The 24273-nt window shown below is 39.9% G+C and overlaps 1 protein-coding gene across 1 annotated transcript in view; it reads right to left on the bottom strand.

The window, feature by feature from the left end:
• LOC124278719 (potassium channel subfamily T member 2-like) overlaps positions 1–24273 on the bottom strand; it is a 266827-nt gene that overhangs the window by 139991 nt on the left and 102563 nt on the right. Inside the window, exons 2-3 of the mRNA XM_046714487.1 lie at positions 5582–5661; positions 1092–1115 (exon numbers count right to left, since the gene is read on the bottom strand). Coding sequence (XP_046570443.1) covers positions 1092–1115; positions 5582–5661 — 104 coding nt within the window. The remainder of the gene's footprint in view (positions 1–1091; positions 1116–5581; positions 5662–24273) is intronic.

Genomic DNA, 24273 nt, shown 5'->3' with positions numbered 1-24273 from the left:
ATGAAAGTACAACTAAGTCAACAAGTAATAATTACAAGCATCGGTGGTGCAACACCTAATCATAAAGCCAATGTTATTTGTAAGGGACAACCAGAATTGATCAGGTAGTCAGCCTCAGTGACCTGACTCTGTCAACAACATACAAAGATGGAAACTGAAAGCATTTCAGGTTCAGTTTGTACAAAAATGTAAATGAAACAATGAACCACATAAGACTGACTGACTGACTGAGTATGGTTTTACGCCGCTTTTAGCAATATTCCAGCAATATCACGGTGGGGAACACCAGAAATGGGCTTCACTCATTGCACCCATGTTGGGATTCGAACCCGGGTCTTCGGCATGACGAGCGAAAGCTTTAACCACTAGACTACCCCATCGCCCTGAACCACAGAAGAGCAAATGTTCTCTAGTGCCATTAGAAAAACTTCATCTTGTCAAGCGCTATGATGTTGCACTGCACGAGTGGTGATATCATTATGATTGTTTATGATTACATGTCACTGTAACCTAGCTGCGTGGAATGTTGCTCATAACATTTACCACTGGTTTATCTGCTCATGGTTTGATTGTCTATGTTACATATCCCTGGTACAGCAGGTATTTTGTCGTCTTGGGTGATCACTAGGAGCATTTACTCACTCCCTATATCATTCACTCAACCACTCACACATTTAACCACTCACTCAACCACTCAATCAATGAACCACTCTTTCAACCATCAACACATTTAACCTTTCATTCGACCATCCATTCAATTTATCATTCATTCACAGATTCACTTACTCATCTGCTGAGTCAACCATCTACCCATACCCCAATATGAACATTTCAACAGCTGTGATGTCTGACTTGTCAAAATGGACAAGTCTAAGGTTAAAATCCAAAGTTAATCAGTGTTTATCAAAACAACACCAATTAAGTGCTTTCTTCCACAGTCTACTCACCAGGCTCAAAGTTAATCAAGCAATTATCCACAGTCTCTCACCAGGCACTTTCAGTTATTACAGAACGACATCACAAAACTGTGCTTCATTCTAGCCTTCATTCATAACATCATCAGAAAAGCCCATTCTTAACACATTGGCTACGATCAAAGTTAAGAATTCTTAAGGCTACGAAGGTTTCGAGAATAAGGGCCCAGGCACTTTCAGTTATTACAGAACTATGTGACATCATTCATTACACCACAAAACCATGTAACATCATTCATACTGTCATCACAGAACCATGTGACATCATTCATAACATCACAGAACCATGTGACATCATTCATAACATCATCACAGAACCGTGTGACATTCATAACATCATCACAGAACCGTGTTACATTCATAACATCATCACAGAACCATGTGACATCCTTCATAACATTATCACAGAACCATGTGACATCATTCATAACATCATCACAGAACCATGTGACATCAGTGATGACATCGCAGAACCATGTGACATGATTTATTACATCATCATGTGATATCAATTCAATAAGAGAGAGTGTGCATCAGGAAATGACTGACAAAATGTGAATTTCACAAAGTCACTATTATTTTGTTTTCAGATTTGCGACACCATTCAGTATTTTATCAATTCCAGGAAGTTTCAAGATTTAAAATCAGATTGAATATCCAATAAAATACTGAAAAATATTCGGTCATGTGGAAAAAAATATTGTTTATCTCCTAATTTAATGGGTTGATATTTTTTTTAAATATTGTAACGATTCCAACAACACTGAAATGGTTGGCATCCTTGCAGGAATTCCTGCTGAGCGTGCTCCATATCTCATTACCACCACAAAAAACAACGGTATTTGTATGTCTCATAAAATTACAATGCTTTCATTTCGAAAAACCAATTTCAGGCGCACAGTTGATGTGGATGAAACGGTATTTTGTCATAATTACAACGAAGCAATCTTCAGTTCGGCTCAAAATATCAAATGTCACAATAAAATGTGCACACCCATGAGATTTATTTAGGAGAATACAATCATGTCACAGGCTTCTCATTTGTACCGTTATCACGGAGAAACTGCACGATTCATACGATCACTGCCCTTCAGCAGCAGCAGAAGAGTAGAAACAGATGGAAATACCTGGATACAGAGACGATCAAATATTCATCTTATGTCCGACACTCATCAGGGAAATACACTTACAACACAGCTGAATCTCTGAAAACCTAATTTATTATTTGCTTTTAAATGTCAGAGATGAATGAGACCTGTAGTAATCATCACCTAATTTGTTACATCTCATATATATTGCACATTCGTAGTTTCAGCAACACTTAATGTTTATTATAGATCCTCACACCTTGGGAAATTACATACACATTGCTGCAGTCATTACCCTCCTGCTGAAGCCATTACTCTCCTGAGGCCCCCGATACCCTCCTGCTGAAGCCCATACACTCCTGCTGAAGCCTATACTCTCCTGCCCATATATTCCTGATGTTCTCAATATGCCCTTGCTGAAGCCCATATACTCCTGCTGAAGCCTATACTCTCCTGCCCATATATTCCTGATGTTCTCAATATGCCCTTGCTGAAGCCCATATACTCCTGCTGAAGCCCATATTCTCCTGCCCATATATTCCTGATGTTTAAAACACCCCTGCTGAAGCCCATATTCTCCTGCTGAAGCCTATACAATCCTGCTGAAGTCCATATACTTATGCTGAAGCCCATATATTCCTGCTGAAGCCTATTCAATCCTGCTGAGGCCATAATGTTCCTGCTGAAGCCCATACTCTCCTGATGCTCTCAATACGCCCCTGCTGAAGCCTATATACTCCTGCTACAGTCTATACTCTCTAGCTGAAGCCCAAACACATCAGCTGAGGCTATGTGATGCTGAAGCAAACACACCTGTGTCCCACACACTCCATCACAAACACTAGTGCTTCATCACGAGAGGAGAAACATGGCTGTGCCATGTACAGCACAGCCCATACACAATAGGGATTCAGTCAATATACTCCCACTTCAGCCAACACACTAGTGCTTCAGCCCTTACACTTCCACTTCAGCCTATACAATAGTGCTTTAGAAGATACTCTCCCACTTCAGCCAACACACTAATGCTTCAGCCCTTACGCTTCCACTTCAGCCTATACAATAGTGATTCTGGAGATACTTTCCCACTTCAGCCAACACACTAATGCTTCAGCCCTTACTCCCACTTCAGCCAACACACTAATGCTTCAGCCCTTACGCTTCCACTTCAGCCTATACAATAGTGCTTTAGAAGATACTCTCCCACTTCAGCCAACACACTAATGCTTCAGCCCTTACGCTTCCACTTCAGCCTATACAATAGTGATTCTGGAGATACTTTCCCACTTCAACCAACACACTAATGCTTCAGCCCTTACGCTTCCACTTCAGCCTATACAATAGTGCTTTAGAAGATACTCTCCCACTTCGGCCAACATGCTTCAGCCCTTACACTTCCACTTCAGCCTATACAATAGTGATTCTGGAGATACTTTCCAACTTCAACCAACAGGCTAGGGATTAAGCCCTTTAACTCCCACTTCAGCCAACACACTACAGTCCGTTTGAGTCAGAAACGGACCAATGAATTGCAAATTTTATCATTGTACAAAATTGCCACATAAACATAAATAGTACACATGTTTATCATTTACTTATACCCAACAGCTTTCTTATATTTGAAAATTTTCTGGACTCCACCAAAAACGTTGTTTAAGGAACTATCATCATTGAAAACGCAAAAGTTGTTATCTGTCGCGGCGGGGTGAAACCGCAGAAACGTAACAGCTACTATCTCGTCGTGCACGGGATACACATGCCCGATGAAAAATGAAGTTGAATGCTGGCGGAAAACAGTTGATGATTAAAGTGTACGCGATTTTTTCCGTGCTGAAGCCGTAAGGGGCAAACCATTTCATGCCATTAATAAATTCCGTAGGCGGGCAGCAAAACCTTTAGGAGTATCAGCAACGGTACTGACAAATGTTCTGGAACACAAACATTGTGAGGGTGATGCGAAGCAGGTAGGGGTCGTGTCAAAATCACACAAATTAAAATATTTGGACAACCTTGTAAGGCAGTCTATCAACAAGTTCTATTTTTAAAACAAATACATGTCGCTGAAAATTTTATAAAAGCATTTGAAGCAAGAACACAACCTCAGAGTATCAAAGTACACACTCTGGCAACTCTTACACTCTTTCGGGTATCGTTATAAGAAAATTTCGGGGGAGAATAGGTCAGTACTCTGTGAACTCCCTGATATCGTTCGCTTGAGAAATAATTTTCTTAGGGTTATAAAGAAGAGGAAGGGTTCGAGCCAGTGTACTTGGACCCGAGACCTGGGTCAATGCCTTGCACACTGCCAGCAGTCAGTGGGTACCGATGGGGTGATAAGGGGGTAACGTAGAAAGCTGCCTCTAGGGAAAGGAGAGAGACTAATCATTCTCCATGCTGGTTGCTCCAGCAAAAGCTTTCTCCCAGGCTGTGACTTGGTATTCAGGGCAAAGTCCACAGATAACAGAGAATACCATTCCGAGATTAATGGTGCAGTTTTCCTCGATTGGGTTAAAAACAAGTTGGTACCAGCTCTACCAGAGAAGTCTTTTATTATAATGGACAATGCCCCATACCACAGCATGCAGGACCCCGACAGTAAAGCCCCGACATCGAACAGTCGAAAAGGTGATATGATATCATGGCTCGACAAATTTCAGATCGCACGGCCTTCAAAGGCAACGAAGCCTCAGCTATATGAGATCATAAAAACCCACAAAGGTGAACCTTTCTACAAAGTTGACAGTTCCATAAAAAGTAAGGGTCACGATATTCTGCGACTTCCACCCTATCAATGTGACCTTAACCCCATTGAAATGATATGGGGTATTGTCAAAGGAGATGTTGCCAGATCAAACACAACTTTTAGATTATGTGACGTAGAGGTTTTGGTAAGGAATCCCTTAACAAAATCACGACTGAAACTTGGCAAAACTGTGTCAACAAGGTAGCTAACGTCATTGAACAAGGTTACTGGTCTCGGGATGGCTTACAACAGGCAACTGTGGCACCACTTGTCATCCCTTTAAGTCATGACTATGACACTACGACAGGCGAGGAACCGACAGCTCTCCCGGAATAGATTTTGAGATGTCCCCCGCCATGACTGGCTGTTCCGTTTCTGCGGTTTCACCCCGCCGCAACAGAAAACAACTTTTGCGTTTTCAATGATGATAGTTTCTTAAAGAACTTTTTTGGTGGAGTCCAGAAAATTTTCAAATATAAGAAAGCTGTTGGGTATTAGTAAATGATAAACATGTGTACTATTTATATTTATGTGGCAATTTTGTACAATGATAAAATTTGCAATTCATCGGTCCGTTTTTGACTCAAACGGACTGTAATGCTTCAGCCCTTACGCTCCCACTTCAGCCTATACAATAGTGCTTTACAAGATCCTCTCCCACTCTGGCCAACACGCTAGTGCTAAAGCCCTTACACTCCCACTTCAGCCTTTATAATAGTGCTTTAGTCGATATACTCCCACATCAGCCAACAGGCTAGTGCTGAAGCCATACTTACTGGATCTCTGGTTCTTGATGAAGTACAGTTGCAGCCTCTCCTTGAAGGACTTCTCATTGGTGAAGAATTCAACCAGAACTCTGAAAAAATAACAAGGTTTATTCAGACAAGAGTCAACTTGAATCTGAGGGCTAAGATTACCTGTACCTTCAGGAGGACAACAGCATTAGTGAGACAATAGGTTAGTTTGCCAACGATGCTTAATGCTGCAATTTGCAACATTCCACCTTTACCTGAATCAAACCATATCATGATTGTCAGAGTACACAATGAGTTCGCCTTGTGTCATTATGTCAAGACTAAATAAATATTGTGTCTTTCAGTGGCATTTAGAAGTTGTACATTGACGTGAACTGATGAAGGGACCTGGAATGGTCTCTAAACGTCGTGAGATAAATTAAAAAGAAGTTTAATCCATAAAAATATCTTGGACATAAATAAATATTGTTCATACACATGACAATATCATTTACGAAAGTATTAGTGAGCATGTTACACCAGTCTTATTGAGTTACAATTAAGCAATATTTACAACACGGGACACAAGAAATGTGTCCCCACTGTTGGAAGAAGTATTAACCCTTTGAGCAATATAAATGTAACACCAACAATAAGAAAACTGGGAAAAACTGTTTTCATCCTGATCAAAATTTTGCAGAGAAAAATATTGGAAGTAGGCAACATTTGCCTAAAACCCTGATCTGTTTGCTGATTCATACTGACAAAATATCATATCCATTATTTGTGTTTTATCATTGCATTCAGGATATAGTTGTGTATGATGTGCTAATGCAAGTGCTTCTCTCTCCAGAATATTCAACCATTTGTTTCATTACACAATGTAATGGCCCTCCTTGGCATTTCATAACAGCCATCGGATTTCTGACAGCGCCAACAAATCATGGAATAAAAGCCCTCTCAGAAGACCGTTGATTCTCACTCAAGCACCTGCCAAGTGCAGGTAAGGCCATACCCTGATAATCTGATTTCATCATAAAAGGATGCAAAGGCCACCAGACACCCCCAGTTGAAATGGCACATTACTTCAATCAGGAACAGCAAGTTGGACAGACTGCCAGGAACACCTTTTGACCGTTTCAGTGCAAATGGTCATGATTTCTAAATTTGGGAAACACATCAGCTCATTTTCAACTCCTGAATGCATAATTGATTGTTGATACATCATCCAGCAGACTGATGGCTCAACAGGCTGAAGGGGAGGTAACTGCTGTGATGACACAGACACCCTCGGGAGTTACATGTTATCAACAAATGCAGGGCCCAATGTGTCGAGCTTACTGGTAAACAAATACGATTGGATCTCACGTGCGGCCAGGTAATTCTGTATGGGTGTTCTATTAATGGACAATGTGCACTCTAGCATTTTTGAAAGCTGTTGTGTCAGAATCTAGTGAAAAGGTCATTCTAAATGTTTTTTCAAATGTACTCACATGATTGTGGGATGTGTTTTAGTGTGGAATAACGAAATGTTTTTTCCACATGTTAACTCTGTGTTGAAGACGTTATCCACATGATTTATATGTGACAGCTCCAGATAAACAAAAATCACTATCTGAGGGTCCAGAGCCACTATAACAATAAATAAGTCAGTATTTATCTTTACAGATTAGCATAATTGTCTGTCAAAAGCTCCTTTACTTGAAATAAACATTTCTGTAGATCGTAATTGTGCTACAATCTCTCAGGAATTGTATATAATTACACCTAATCACACAACATAAAAACAGTCAGTGTTAGGTAATTGCAAAACATTAATTGTATCAATGAAACAAAAGCAGAGGAAGCTATCCCCAAGCATCCTGACAGACCGACGATCAGCATTTGCACAGAGAAGATTTCACACTTCAGATTCATCTTGACCACTATTCACATACTTTCTTCACTTACTAAGCCAGAAATGTAATACCTACTAAGTGAAGGACATAAATTTGACGTACTGTTGACCTCCCATCAGGACCCTCATATCTGTATCGGATTACTTGTTATTTCAGTCTTATTTCAAAAGAGTAAAATAAATATGTTACTTCTTACTTGGACTTAACTGTTATCACTGTCAATATATACATCAGAAATTGTATATCATCGATGTGATGCTTTGCAATTTGAGTTTACCAAGAGCAAGTCTGTTCCAAAAGGATTCTATTGTAAATAATTCTTTTACATTCTCATCATGCGCGTAGCAAGCCATTTCTTTCGTGTAAACCCGATAGGTTGCAAAGCTTTATATTTAGATAGTATTGAGGACATGTCCATATTTCATGGCAAAAATCATGTGTGAGCTGGGCTTTTCTTTATAATGGTGGCTTCACCCCTACTCATTATGAAGGATGTGGTGCATGTGCACCCCAAAGCAGTGATACCTCACAGACCCAGTTCTTTGGAACTCTATTCCCCTTAAACTCTGTTGCATCGACAACGTCTCATCCTTCCGAACTCACTTAAAAACCTTCCTTTTCTCTGCAGTCTCTCTACCCTAGATTTGTTTAGCGCCATTGAACAGCTGTAAGCTGGAAAGCAGGCGTCATAAATGCATTATTATTATTATTATTACCTCATTGAGGCCATTTTTCATTTACATTCTGAACAGGAATCAGCCATGCTGGTAGGAATGCTTCCTTCACTTGTAAAAGAAGTTAGAAGTCTTGAAGCAGCTTCACCTAATGCCGCCTCCAGTAAAGGTTTGTCTTTTGTGGATAAAGAGTGGTATCGATTTGAAGAAAAAGATCTGATTTTAATGAGATTGGATGTTACAACATTATATGGTTGAAAAGATGCTGAAGTTATTTTATCACAGAAGTTTAGAACTACAACTGTATTGACATCAAACCATTCCAACTGAATAAATCACACCGAAGCTAAGCCTTTCAAAAACCTTCTCTTGGATTAACTTTCACAAGCTGTTTTATCAAAGAATATGACAACTAACATGTGACGTAAACATTTTACATGTTCCCACTTGGAGTATTTTAATCCTTTGGCAAACCAAACCAACACATTGATTTATTTTATTATTCATTCAGGAGAGGGGTGGTGGGGTAGCCTAGTGGTTAAAGCGTTCGCTTGTCACGCCGACGACACGGGTTCGATTCCTCACATGGGTACAATGTGTGAAGCCCATTTCTGGTGTCCCCCGCCGTTATATTGCTGGAATATTGCTAAAAGCGGCATTAAACCAAAGTCACTCACTCACTCATTCAGGAGAGACAGTCAGTTAATAGTATTTTCCTACCTAATGTTATTATGAACACCTGGTGTCTTAACTGATTTTCAGTGACTGATTGCATATTATTTTCACCCCAGTGTTTCTGTTCACACCCAGTGAGATCTGTTTGGGCAGATAAACAAGACTTATTCTACTCTGGAAATGATGTTTTACATATATCATAAAGTTCTCCATATATTTGAAATTTCTGTGAATGGCTCGTGAATGTAAATGTTTTCATAAATTTCAGTGTACCCACAACATACACTGGTCTGTAATCTTGAAGCTCCTTACAGGGAATGATATCACCTACTGTACATTAGTATTGACCTTGGATTCATTCACAGCCTATACATTAACAAACTGGTGTGTGGAGCTTCGTTAGGTTTTTAAATCATTGTAAATCATACATATGATTAAGTGAGCTAAGTTTGAGACCATTGTAAGAAAGATATGGTTGCAGGGAAAAAACATTTCGCTTCTGTTTTAGGTATGTGATGATGCATTTTCTAATTTACTTTTGAAATAAATTTACCAACACACCCTTTGGCCTTGTTTATGTTCACACAATGTCTTCTTCTTCATCAATTAAAACCAGCATCTTGTTTCAGTGAGTGAGTAAATGAGTTTAGTTTTACGCCGCTTTTAGCAATATTCCAGCAATATCATGGCGGCGGACACCAGAAATGGGCTTCACACATTGTACCCAAGTGGGGAATTGAACCCGGGTCTTCGGCGTGATGAAGGAATGCTTTAACCACAAGGCTACACCACTGCCCCCTACTGTTTCAGAGGTGGGCAGGCAGATACTGAAATGTCCTACCAAGGTCAAGCCAAGATAAGCCTGAGCATCAGCTTCATCTCAATGAGTGGGTAGGAATGGTTTCCTCAAAAGACAACATACTGTCAACTCTGGTTACACTGCCAACCATATGGTATTTCAAACCCTATGTCCTTTGAAGCCTACAATTTTCCAAGAAAGCCCACACAAGTCTTTACTCAGGAAGATAATGTGTAAATGTTCAGGTGCATAGTCATAAAACCAGTTGCCCTACTTCACTAGTCTGTCGTACAGTCCTGCGCTATCAGTCTTTGAGTCTAGAAAAACATGAAGAAAGTCCACCTACTATGACTTATAATTAAGTTGTTTCTTCTTTTTCATGGACTGATCTAACAACATGCAAAAACATATTCTTCATGATATTTAATTATCCACCTGCCAACTTCCAAATGAGAAAAACAAGAAAGTAATTGATTAAGGCAGGAAGTCACGGTCTGGTCAATAGAAACATAATGATTAGTCAAAGTCCAAAAAGGAAAACCATGTAGGATGTCTTGCTAGGAAATGCGTGATTTGTATCTCCAAAATTCGATAAGACTGCGACAGTTCCTATAAAATCAGGAAAAGTTCAGGTGAAATGGGTTTTAACGGAGCTTTCGATATTATTTTAGTCATAGCAATGTGCATGTGTTTGTGGCAGCTCATTCTAATCCAGACTAAATCCATTCCAAGTGTTGGCACTGAGAAATGTTATCACACTGCCATTTAACATAGTCTCCTTACTCAGACACGTTACAGACACCAAGCTGATCAATCTTGTCTCTTCCCGTTAATGTCTAGCGCCAGGCAGGACAACAACAAGTACCATCTAGTAATGATTTTGTATGATGTGGCATCAGACAGACGCTCTATCCACTAGATCTGAGTGGCAATCCCCAGACAGAATCTCACTCCAGAAGTGCTTCAATCGGTAAGTTAGGTTTGGAATATGCATTACGACTCTGCCCAGAGACAATGTGGCGTTGTTTGTCAGAACAGATCTCTGCTCTTGTCACTGGTCCAACAATAGTGTTTGGATGAGATCAAATGTAAATATTTTCTGTGATCCCCTCAGTTTGATACAGTTTGTTGAGATAGGTAAAGATGACATTGCATTGTGTTTGTGACATAGAATGTCATGGTGTCATAAAAGAGTTGCATTGTAGAATGTAGAATATTGTGTCTACATGTGTCATATCAAAGTTTTATGGCACAAAAATAATTACATATCAAATCAGAGTTGTAGAGTGGAATGTCATAATTAAAGATATCAAATCAGAGTTGTAGAGTGGAATGTCATAATTAAAGATATCAAATCAGAGTTGTAGAGTGGAATGTCATAATTAAAGATATCAAATCAGAGTTGTAGAGTGGAATGTCATAATTAAAGATATCATATCAGAGTTGTAGAGTGGAATGGCATAATAAAAGAATCAAAAAGATATCATATCAGATCATATCAGAGCTGTAGTGTGGAATGCCATAATTACAGATATCAGATCAGAGATGTACTGTGGAATGTCATAAAGATATCAGATCAGAGATGTACTGTTGAATGTCATAAAGATATCAGATCAGAGCTGTACTGTGGAATGTCATAAAGATATCATATCAGAGCTGTAGTGTTGAATGTCATAAAGATATCATATCAGAATTGCCTGTAGAATGTTGCAATCAGAGATATCATATTACTGCTGTCCATGGGATGATATACTAGAGTTATGCTGTAGAATTATTTATAGTCTTGAAGTTGCACGAAGGAAGCCTATGTTAAAGTATATGGTTGTGATTGTCCTAAAACTGACTAGTCTGTGGAATGTGTCCTTGTAGACATCAAATAGCAACATAACTGCCCCTTTAGTTATAGAACTAAATGACTATACACTTTCAGTGGACAAGTGAGAGGAACTGTAGCGTATGTCATATGTGGGATTACACTTTCAGTGGACAAGTGAGAGGAACTGTAGTGTATGTTATATGTGGGATTACACTTTCTCAGTAAAGTACAGATTCTAGTACTTTCTTAGGCTGAGTCCCATCCAAGATTTGAACCACTCTCTACGTCAGCTAGCCTGGCACCAGCACAAGAAGTCAGTGATCTAACCCACACAGCCATTATGGCTTCTACACAATGGAAATTGGAAAATTGGCTGCCCAGATCACATATTTTGTGTACCGGGCCCTCTGACAAGTGTACATTGGCTCCATGGCCAAAATTGAGTGGAACTGTATTTATATTTTTATTAGTTCCCAGACTTTAATGCACATGGCTGACACTGACCTTCATTGTGCCAGGTCACAAATTCTACCCTCCCCCATATCAAGCCATCTTTGTAATGTCTGCTTAGTACCATATTTTCTTGTGTATAGAGCACCTTATTTCAGAGAACATAGCTATGTGCAGGGTGTGCTCATTATACATGCACACATTTTGTATTGACTTTTTATCCCAAATTTCCCATTTTTATTGACCAAGTTTGCCATCTTGCCAGTTTGAGACGAAATAATGCACTTATGATTGAGCATTATGAGCAAAATACTGTACTGAAAGAAATATTTTCCACAATGCCACACAAATATGTTCTTCAAATTTATAACAAAAAAAGCTATACAAATTTCAGCTGTAGTGATTTGTGTAGCTTTAAACTAATAAATACATACAAATAGAGGCATACACATACATATAATACATCCACAGAGGCATTTGTGCGTTTGAGTGAGTAAATTTAGTTTTACGCTGCCTTTAGCAATATTCCAGCAATATCATGGCAGGGGACACCACAAATGGGCTTCACACATTGTACCCATGTAGGGAATCAAACCTGGGTCTTCAACTTGACAACCACAAGGATACCCCACTGCCCCTTGTACATTTGAAATATTAATTCATTGTGTGAAAAGCCCTGATTAGTATGTTATAAAGTTAGAGCTAAAACAGAAATTTCACATGTCAGATTACCATACATGTTGTCAATGGAACTATTTCATAGGCCTATTGTGGTGGATTCGTTAGTGACTAAATCATAGTTCGGTAAAAGTAAAAGGCAAATAACGCTACATGTGAAAAACAGTAACTTAAATAACCCAAGTTATCTATATATTGGAGGATCAAAATACTCATTGAACTGTATATAGACTAGATGTAAGATAAACATGTGATAACAATGAACATTATTGCGTACCGTGTCAGAAATATATTGTATATACATAGAAACTGATGAAAATAACTAGTAATAAAGTCCTGCACTACAGCTGTCATAACAACAGGCACTTGGGTGACAGGCCATAGTAAAAGGGAAACACAATAATGCTTTCCTACAACAAGCTACAAGACCTTTATAACAGTGGTTGAATAACAACGTTGTCATGGTTACAAATATATGACATATTGTAGATTGTATGGATGTATGCACTTAGTGCTCTTTTTCTATAACATAGTGAGAACATATGTACTTATGCTATCCTATCATAAATGTAGAGTGAGTGAGTTTAGTTTCAGCAATATTCCAGCTATATAGTGGCGGTCTGTAAATAATCGAGTCTGGACCAGACAATGCAGTGATCAATAGCATGAGCATCGGTCTACGTAATTGGGATACAATGACATGTGTGAACAAAGTCAGCGAGCCTGACCACCCAATCCCGCTAGTCACCTCCTACGACAAGCATGGGTTACTGAAGATCAATATTCTAACCTGGATCTTCACGGGTCATCATAAATGTAACCTTGCTTAAACAGAATGAAGCTGAAATACAATGACAACATTTAATCATTAATGGTTTCACTGTCATAATGTCACTTGCTAATGGTGCATTTTTTACTACTAAATAAGCATAATTAGTCTGAAATATATACTAAAAGAAGTGAGCTTTCTTGAACATTTTGGGAATATTGTCATGAAATAGCATAGCCAGTTTACAACTCAATAAATTATCCATGATCACTTACATTTTTGTTCAGTATAGTTGGAGGCATATATGGAGGATAAATATTTTCTTAACAGACATAAAAATAGAACCATGTCCTTGTTATAAGAGACCACCTCCGTGGTGTAGTGGTTAGAGTGTCCGCCCGCCCGGAGTGCGGAAGGTCGCGGGTTCGACCCCCGACTGTGTCATACCAAAAGACGTTAAAATATGGTACTTGTTGGTCCCTGCCTGGCGCTCGGCATTAATGGGTACATCAAGGACTGGTCGGGTCGGAGTCAGTATAATGTGTCTGAGTGGGGTATTCATGCTTCACTGCGGCATGGTATCACAGTGGGCTAGCACTATAAAACCAGCTTCAGTCTGGGCTAGTACAAGCAGCCGCACATACACATACACACGCATGCACGTCGTCATATGAGCGAAATATTCTCAAGCACGACGTTAAACCCAATTCCACCACCACCACCTTGTTATTATAAGATAAGATAATTAAATTCCTGACCAGATTTATTTCTGAGCCATTGAACAGAACGCTATTCCCTGTTGACAAAAACATTCTCAATTCCAAGCAAGCTAGAAAGAATACAAACATTGTGAACAGGAAAGACAAACATTGGGAAGTTTAAGAAAAAATGTGCAACATTAACTTTAAAGCAAGAAAAAGATAACAAATATTACTCCAGCTAAAGAGCCTCAAGTATTGACCTGTGAGACAGAAGAGAGCTGTGATGAAGACCCGAGACCTTGTTGACAAACCTATCAAACCACATCGATCTGAATATCGGAGATGCAAAGCCATTAAGCAACCTCTTGAAAACCTCTCTCAAAATGTAGTGATAGGCGATGAGATCAGAGACATATTGAAACCAGGCATGTCATAATATGCATGTTAGTTACACCAGCTATAGCAGTTGATACAGAGGTTATCACACCCTTGTCTTGTGGATATCCTGTGCAAGAAATAGACATTGTTTAAGGGAGACTTGACGTAATCCATTTGTTACTAAAGAAAAACACCCAAGTAACATAAGCCTGCAAGTATAGTAGCCTCACTCAATTTTTTCACAATTTTATGTCTCCAAAGTTGCACAAACGTCCTTGGCAGGCACAATGATTTTCCATATCTTAGACTACGGTAAACTTTTTGAATAACAAGGATCCAAATTATTTCTCCTGATCCCTAATGATCAATTTTGAGGTGAGGTGAGGTGAAATTGGGTTTAACATCGTGCTTGAGAATATTTGCGCTCATATGATGAAAAAACGGGCATGCATGTGTATGTGTAACTGTGCTGGGCTGTGCTGCTTGTACTAGCCCATACTGAAGCTGGTTTTATAGTGCTAGCCCACTGATGTTTTGTTGATACCATGCGCAGTGAAGCATGAATACCCCACTCAGACACATTATACTGACTCCGCTGACAGAATTTCAGTCCTTGTTGTACCCATTAATGCGAAGGGCTTGGACACCTGGGACCAACAAATACCATATATTTAACGTCTTTTTGGTATGACAGCGGTCGGGGATCGAACCCGCGACCTTCCGCTCTCCGGGCGGACGCTCTAACCACTACACCACGGAGGCGGTGATCAATTTTGACATGATCATTGATAGAAAGGGCAGTGAAAGTACAATGTAGTTCCTCACTGACCTTTCACATATAAAAGTAGGATCTTTATTACAAGTATTAATTAGTGGTGGCACTCAGTTTAACTTGATTAAGCAAATTAAACTCAATTAAGTTTACTCCTGCCTCTGAGGTTGTCAAACAATCAGTGGTTCATGTATGGTATTTCTTATGTCTGGTGTAATTATTCAATCTGAGACTTGGGGTGGTTGGGATAGCCTAGTGGTTAAAGTGTTCGCTTGTCATGACGAAGGCCCGGGTTCGTTTCCCCACATGGGTACAATGTGTGAAGCCCATTTCTGGTGTCCCCTGCCATGATATTGCTGGAATATTGCTAAAAGCGGCGAAAAACTAAACTCACTCACTTACACAATCTAAGATGGGGTTATACAAATGTTTGATGTGATGAATGCCTTGCATGTTATGTAACATACAGGTGACAGTGCAACAAGAAAGGTGTGGCCAGTTGAGTTACAATAAACTTCACTTAAAGGATTAACTGAAAATAATTTGGTTGAATAATTACCATTTTCTTGTACAGTGGATTTATCTAATTGTTTATGTATGTCGGTTTTATTTACCATTACAGATGGGATACACAAGACATATCCTGACGCCTATGTAATTGCCTAGTTCCTGTGTGTAAAACTATGCCTAACAAAACTGAAAATAGAATATAAATGGTATATCACCATGTGTAGTGATAATGTATCTCAGATTTAACATGTTATACACAAAATTTGAGTTTTGGCTCCCCTTAAGCTTATTCATTTCTGAAAGTTAAAAATTCAAAGAAGATTAACATCTTAAAGTAATTCTGAATCAAAAATAGTTTCAAAGAGAAAAGCCTAAAGATAAAAACAGCTGCTAAGATTCTAAACCATACATCAGTGAACCAATTTGTGTTCTTGTTCTTGAATTTTCAAATACACAACATTGATTCAAATTAGGGCTGTTATGAATCACTAATGTATTCTGTGAATCAAACTATTTCCCTCAATGAATTCAATTCATTATTATTTGCGTGGATCATGCTGTTGATCACTGGATTGTCTGGTCCAGACTCTATTATTTACAGACCGCCGCCATATAACTGGAATATTGCTGAGTGTGCGTAAAACTAAACTCACTCACTCACTATTGTTGATCTGATCATTTAAGTCATGTACAATGGTCCGGTACACACCACAAATATTTCACGAACTATTGGAATCAATATGGGGTCTGGTTGACACATTCTGTAATGCCAGGAACTCATTTTTAGTTGGTCTGGAGGATTTGTCAGGAAAGAAGTATACATTCTCTTGTAATTTACCCAACTGAGTGAGGTGTTTTCTATCGCTTGCCATCTGTTGCTTTTGCACACTTTTGTGATCACTGTTCCAAGATATGCTTCATGATTCACACTCACTAGAATAAATTATTAATGAATTTTGTAAAGGAATGTCTTTACTTGAATTTGGGTACTACATATCAAAACGAGATAAGCAAAACTGTATGGCAGGATAGGCAGGATAACAGCCAGCACTCTTATATGTAATTTGAGTCATGTCGTCATTGTCATGATAAAGTAACACTGTCAGTATGGTCAAAACAGTCAGTCAGTCAGTGGGTTGAGTTTTACACCCTTTTAGCAATATTCCAGCAATATCACAGCAGGGGACACCAGAAATGGGCTTCATATAGTGTACCCATGTGGTTATCGAACCCAGGTATTCGGTGTGACGAGCAAACGCTTTAACCACTAGTCTACCCCTCCTCTGGTCAAATGATTGGTAAGTCATTGTTGTCATGAAAACATCACAATATATCAACTGCTGTCATGTTATTGTATTTGTTACCCAGTATTCGTATATTACCCTATATTTGTGCTATGTATCACATTCACCTCATAGTGGATTTATTCCAGTCCTAATAATATCTCTTGGACATCAATCCATTATTTGCTTATATCCCTCTGAACTTTTCCATACACAAGGACAATGATATTCCTGGGGCATGGGCGGATCCAGGAATTTTGAAAGGAGGGGGTTCAGGGGTTGAACCCCTGAACCCTATTGGCTCCGCCAACGCATAAAAAAATCTTCAATGTGATCTTAAGTCATTTTCAAAGGGGGGTTCAAACCCCTTAACCACCCCCCACCCCCTCTGGATCCGCCACTGTGGGGCATCAAGTGTACATGTCTCTGACCTCTCTAAATGTCTGTCATGCATGTGGATAAAAACAATCACTAAACATGTGGCACTGGAAACATCTGAATGTCTGCATGGGCAAGAACATTCCCAGGACATCTATCAGGTCATGTTCTAGACTAACGCCTAGTGGAGCCCCTGGGAGACCAGAGATTTGGAACCTGAGGAACTCTAGGCTTGCTTCATTTAGGGCTTTAGCACTGCAGAGAGGGCTAGGCAGTAGGGAAGAGTATGTGGTTCAGGGACTGTGAGACAAACTAGTCATATTCTTGAAATCCTCTGAACATACACTCTTCAACAACCTCCACTGAATGTATGCTCTTACTTCTCTGTACTCATGATACAAAAGATACAAAATGGTATCTACACATTCATCCTTTTCAATTTCCAAGATATCCCCTATCTTCAGTCGAAGTAAACGCTGTCAGCCTCACCACCAAATCTGTCAATCAGACCTACATGCTAACAAGAACTGGCCTCCAGCAGCTTCCACTATGCCCAGCTGCTGCCAATAGTCCCAGACTCATAAACAAACTCCAGATTCATTGAGCATTTTGTAGTGAGACCTCTCAGATTCATTGTCTGGACTTCCTGGCTGGTGGCAATAAGACGCCTCTACTGAAGGAGTTGACCTTGGCATAGCTGGAGACTCTGGGGAGAGATGATCACTTCAGGGGACCACTGTTTCATATTCATGGGGGCAGGAGGAGATTGGGACTTGAAACTGTTTTTACTAAAGATAGAATATCTTTTTAGCATCTGCTTCCAATCACATTCGCTGAAATAACGAACTGAACAATTTTGAATTTGTCCCTGATATACTGTTTCAGGAAATTAGGGACGTTTTTATCCATCTGATACTGAATTATTTTCTGCAGAGACCATATAATAGATATCTATTATATGGTCTCTGTTTTCTACGACAGGTTTCTTTATGAGGTAAAAGACTGAGTTGAGTTTTAGCCTGCTTTTAGTACCATCCAGTTTTCACCAACAGGCTATCCCACTACAATTGGGACTTGAGAATTATCATAGGACAGAGGATTTTACAGGAAAGTCATAACAATGAAACAGCTTTAGAGGGAGCTGAGACCTTGACCTTGTACAAACATCACCAAAAACTGATGCGATCAATATTTTACATCAGAGATCATGTACACTAACAGGGGCGTAGGAACGGTTTTCAGAGCGCGGGTCTAATTTATGAAAAGTATTGAAAATCAAAATGAAATTGTAGTTATGGTGAGGTAGATATGGTTTCGTCTTGAAAAGGGGCTAAGCCCCCACCCCCACCCCCTGTTCCTACGCCCCTGACTAAGATTCATCCAGCACCATTTATACAATCACTCAAGTCTACACAGGGTTGTTTATGCCTAGTTCACAATGTCATCCAATGATATCTCACAAATATTCCCCTGGGGTTTACAGGAAGTACATGTGCTATGGAATCTCTCATATCTGAAATGGGAGTTTTAGAAAACATCTTTCAGGACGCAACTGAGAATGATCTGTTTGACTGGCATTTAGATTCTGATACCCTTGTCAGACGTTGTCTTGCTGGACATCAGCATAAGAATCTACACTGAAACTTTGCAGCGTAATATAATAAGTTGTCATCCATAAATACCTTTCTTTCCATTGAGTAACAAAAGAAGTGACTGATATAAAATACACAGCATTACCCTTTACTGATCCTGCTTGCTGGAAATTCTTATCCATTAAAGTTTTTAAAAAATGTTCAACATTGTGTGATATTGTCAATAATTTGGTATAAGCCCAGTTGCACCCACAGACTTTGAAAGAATTGATTTTTCTTGGAACAACCGTACTTTTAAAGACTTCATATCTTCCTCCTCAGTTTCCTGTGCTAAAATATATCTGGCATTTACTAGTTGTCTGATATAAACTGATTTTATCAGCGGTATGAATATCTCATAAAATAACTGAACTTTATACTCCCACTCGTGTGTCCTGAAACAAGAGCATGTGACTGTTAAACGCATAAATATCACATGATCATTAATGCTTGATGACAAAATGAATGTGGCGTTACACTCATCTTTTCTATATGAATACACATCAAGTAATTAACTTGTTGGCTTCATCTGTGCATGCTTTATCAAAGGTCACTTTTGATACCTGTTTGATGAAATCCCGACATTAATGACACAGGTTTGTTTGTTTGTTGTTTATCTGCCCCACTCAGCAATATTCCAGCTGTATGGTGGGGGACTGTGAATATTCCAGCTGTATGGTGGGTGTGTGTGAATATTCCAGCTGTATGGTGGGTGTGTGTGAATATTCCAGCTGTATGGTGGGGGTCTGTGAATATTCCAGCTGTATGGTGGGGGTCTGTGAATATTCCAGCTGTATGGTGGGTGTGTGTGAATATTCCAGCTGTATGGTGGGTGTGTGTGAATATTCCAGCTGTATGGTGGGTGTGTGTGAATATTCCAGCTGTATGGTGGGGGTCTGTAAATATTCCAGCTGTATGGTGGGGGTCTGTGAATATTCCAGCTGTATGGTGGGGGTCTGTGAATATTCCAGCTGTATGGTGGGGGTCTGTGAATATTCCAGCTGTATGGTGGGTGTCTGTGAATATTCCAGCTGTATGGTGAGGGGTGTGTGAATATTCCAGCTGTATGGGTGGGGTCTGTGAATATTCCAGCTGTATGGTGGGGGTATGAATATTCCAGCTGTATGGTGGGGGTCTGTGAATATTCCAGCTGTATGGTGGGGGTCTGTGAATATTCCAGCTGTATGGTGGGGGTCTGTGAATATTCCAGCTGTATGGTGGGGGTCTGTGAATATTCCAGCTGTATGGTGGGGGTCTGTGAATATTCCAGCTGTATGGTGGGGGTCTGTGAATATTCCAGCTGTATGGTGGGGGTCTGTGCATATTCCAGCTGTATGGTGGGGGTCTGTGAATATTCCAGCTGTATGGTGGGGATCTGTGAATATTCCAGCTGTATGGTGGGGGTCTGTAAATATTCCAGCTGTATGGTGGGGGTCTGTGAATATTCCAGCAGCTGAGTATTCCAGCTGTGGTGGTGATCTGTGAATATTCGAGCTGTCATGTGGGCTGTAAACATTCCAGCTGTATGGTGGGGGTCTGTGAATATTCCAGCTGTATGGTGGGGGTCTGTGAATATTCCAGCTGTATGGTGGTGGGTGTGTGAATATTCCAGCTGTATGGTGGGGGGTCTGTGAATATTCCAGCTGTATGGTGGGGTGTGTGAATATTCCAGCTGTATGGTGGGGGTCTGTGAATATTCCAGCTGTATGGGGGTCTGTGAATATTCCAGCTGTATGGTGGGGGTCTGTGAATATTCCAGCTGTATGGTGGGGGTCTGTGAATATTCCAGCTGTATGGTGGGTGTGTGTGAATATTCCAGCTGTATGGTGGGGGTCTGTGAATATTCCAGCTGTATGGTGGGGGTCTGTGAATATTCCAGCTGTATGAATATTCCAGCTATATTGTGGGGGTCTGTGAATATTCCAGCTGTATGGTGGGTGTGTGTGAATATTCCAGCTGTATGGTGGGGGTCTGTGAATATTCCAGCTGTATGGTGGGGGGTCTGTGAATATTCCAGCTGTATGGTGGGGGTCTGTGAATATTCCAGCTGTATGGTGGGGTCTGTGAATATTCCAGCTGTATGGTGGGGGTCTGTGAATATTCCAGCTGTATGGTGGGGATCTGTAAATATTCCAGCTGTATGGTGGGGGTCTGTGAATATTCCAGCTGTATGGTGGGGGTCTGTGAATATTCCAGCTGTATGGTGGGGGTCTGTGAATATTCCAGCTGTATGGTGGAGATCTGTGAATATTCCAGCTGTATGGTGGGAATCTGTGAATATTCCAGCTGTATGGTGGGGGTCTGTGAATATTCCAGCTGTATGGTGGGGGTCTGTGAATATTCCAGCTGTATGGTGGGGGTCTGTGAATATTCCAGCTGTATGGTGGGGGTCTGTGAATATTCCAGCTGTATGGTGGGGTCTGTGAATATTCCAGCTGTATGGTGGGGGTCTGTGAATATTCCAGCTGTATGGTGGGGGTCTGTGAATATTCCAGCTGTATGGTGGGGGTCTGTGAATATTCCAGCTGTGTGGTGGGGGTCTGTGAATATTCCAGTGATCAACAGCATGATCATCAATCTAAGCAATAGGGATACATGTACATGTTGACATGTATCAACTAGGTCAGAAAGAGATCTACACAATTGGAATAGTCACCACTAGTCACCTCTTATGACAAGCATGGGTTGCTGAAGACCAATTCTAACATAATGCAACAGGTGGTGATACTGTCAGTGAGGCCAACGGTCAAGGATTAATTACATCTGACAAACCAAGGATCAGAATCAATACATTTGGCAGTAACTGATCAGAAAAAACAACATCGTTCAACATAATGATTCACTCATATTTCCATTTTATTCTTAAAGTAAAATTTCAATCATCATCAAAATTTGGGAATGTATCCATGATTTGCTTCAAATAACACTTGAATAGCGCTTATTACTTCTGAATCGTATTTAATGTCATCTCTAAACACATGATTGTAAGAAACTGTGATTCTATTAGTGTTCGAGTGATTGCTTGGATATTTCATCAATCCATTGATCTTGGTTGCATCAGCGATTATCCAGGGAGACTAATTAATATTCATTAATAAATGAAACATCAAATTTTAAAAACCCCGTTAGAAAGTATGTGTCTAATTGTTAAATCAAGACATAAGTAACTGATGCAGTTTCCTGACTCGTAAAACAGCAATGTAAACAACATACTTGTGCTAGTGTCTCAACAGGAAGTATGCTCGATCGTCTTGATTGTGGTATGAATCAGTGCCTGTTTCGATGCACAATGTGATGACTGTGTCCGGTTATTGCCGACATGAGTTTTGTGGTGGGTTTACAACTACAATCGATTATTGATCAATTATTGATCTGGATATTCTGAGTGAAAACCAGCACTTAAAACTCTGTATTAACAACCAGTACGAGTTACTTACAGTGCAATAATATAAGTTCAATGTTGCTTTGACCCAAGAATTTCCAGGTTAGAAATGATCCTCAGTAACCCATGCTTGTCGTAAGAGGCGACTAACGGGATCGAGTGGTCAGGCTTGCTGACTTGGTTGACACATGTTATCATATCCCAATTGCTCAGATCGATGCTCATGCTGTTGATCCCTGGATTGTCTGGTCCAGACTCGATTATTTACAGACTAAAACTAAACTCACTCACTCACTCACTCACTCAGTGTTGCTTTGAATACTATTTCAGCTACAGAGCATGTAGGAAGGTTGGTAAAAATATCTCATACACTGACTACACTAAATACTCCCTCTCCTCTTCTTCTGATTTAATATATAATATTGTTCTGAAAACAAGGGTTGTGTGGCCTCATCCCAGATGACCTTTACCTTGTCAGCTTGCTGATGAGGTTAACCTCGGTTAACCTTGATTCAAATCCCAGTATCGGACTCGAAAACTAAATGGTTGCAAGACAGGCGTTTACCACTGTGGTAAAACATCAGCATGGTCATTGTGCTAACAAAACTTCAGATTTGGTCGACACATGTTATCATATCCGAATTGCATCACTAAGATCGATGCTCATACTGTTGATCACTGGATTGTCTGGTCAAGACTCAGTTACTTACAGACCAAGACCATAAAGCTGGAATATTGCTGAGTACACAACAAACAAACAAACACATCTGGAGTGAGTGAGTGAGTGAGTGAGTGAGTGAGTGAGTGAGTGAGTGAGTGAGTGAGTGAGTGAGTGAGTGAGTGAGTGAGTGAGTGAGTGGAGTGAGTGAGTGAGAGTGAGTTAGAGTTAGTAGTTAGTAGTGGGTGGGTGGGTGGGTGGGTGGGTGGGTGGGTTGGTTGGTTGGTTGGTTGGTTGGTTAGTTAGTTAGTTATACCCTGCTTTTAGCAATATTCAAGCAATATCATGTCAGAGGACACCAGAAATGTGCTTCACACATTCTACCCATGTGGGGAATCAAACCAGGCCTTCGGTGTGACGAGTGAACGCTTTAACCACTAGGCTACCCCATCCGCCCCTCCATTACACTAGATGTTGGTCTAGATGAGCAGAATCAAACTCATGATCAAAGGTGACTGGCAAACGGATGCTACCTTGCATGGCAAGCACCTTAGAGAACAGGGCGGTGGTTGGGTGACAACAGTAGAGGAGTACACCAGCTTCAAATTAGCAACAAGGACTGAGCTGATCCCACTGAACAACCTTCTATAGAATCACCCTAACTGTGCGGCCTTGATTGTCTTCACTTCCTCTGAAAAATTACCACCCAAGTCTCTTTCTTTGAAAATTAAATTAAGACTGAAACAATTACCTCTACAGAGGCAGTGGTAGTTTTGTGCAACTAGTCTGTGGAGTTCCCTCTTTGCGTGTACTTCTAATGACAGTAATTGGCAAGAAATCAATAAACATCTCAAAAACTAATAATCTTGAAAACCTAGGAAATGACTCCATCAATAGCGTGTTTAAAAACACTCTATTTGATTACATAACCCATTAGCAATATCCTTCAAAAACATGCTCGTCATTGATTGATTCGCTTAAAAGCTCTAAGTGGCCCATTAACTCACTGTTACTTAAATGATCAAGAAATGTGTCATACATGTGCACAATGATTAAAGATAACTAAACTTGGAGACAATGATTTATTTGCCATAGAACATGTTATCATCAAAACAGAAAAAACCCTTTAAGACAACAATACTCAATTGTTATATTGCCAAACATTATAACATTAATCAAAAATATGCAAAATATAAAGTTCTTAATGTGAGCATACAGGAATAGACCTACGAGTAAGGTGTGAACTTTGTTGGATTCCAATATGAGATACCAGTAAGTGAGT

Source organism: Haliotis rubra, unplaced genomic scaffold (assembly GCF_003918875.1).
Source record: "Haliotis rubra isolate DU_JTF1 unplaced genomic scaffold, ASM391887v1 Scf240, whole genome shotgun sequence".
NCBI lineage: Eukaryota > Metazoa > Mollusca > Gastropoda > Lepetellida > Haliotidae > Haliotis > Haliotis rubra.
Note: the sequence above shows the minus strand (reverse complement) of the source record. Positions and strands in the feature narration are given on the sequence as shown.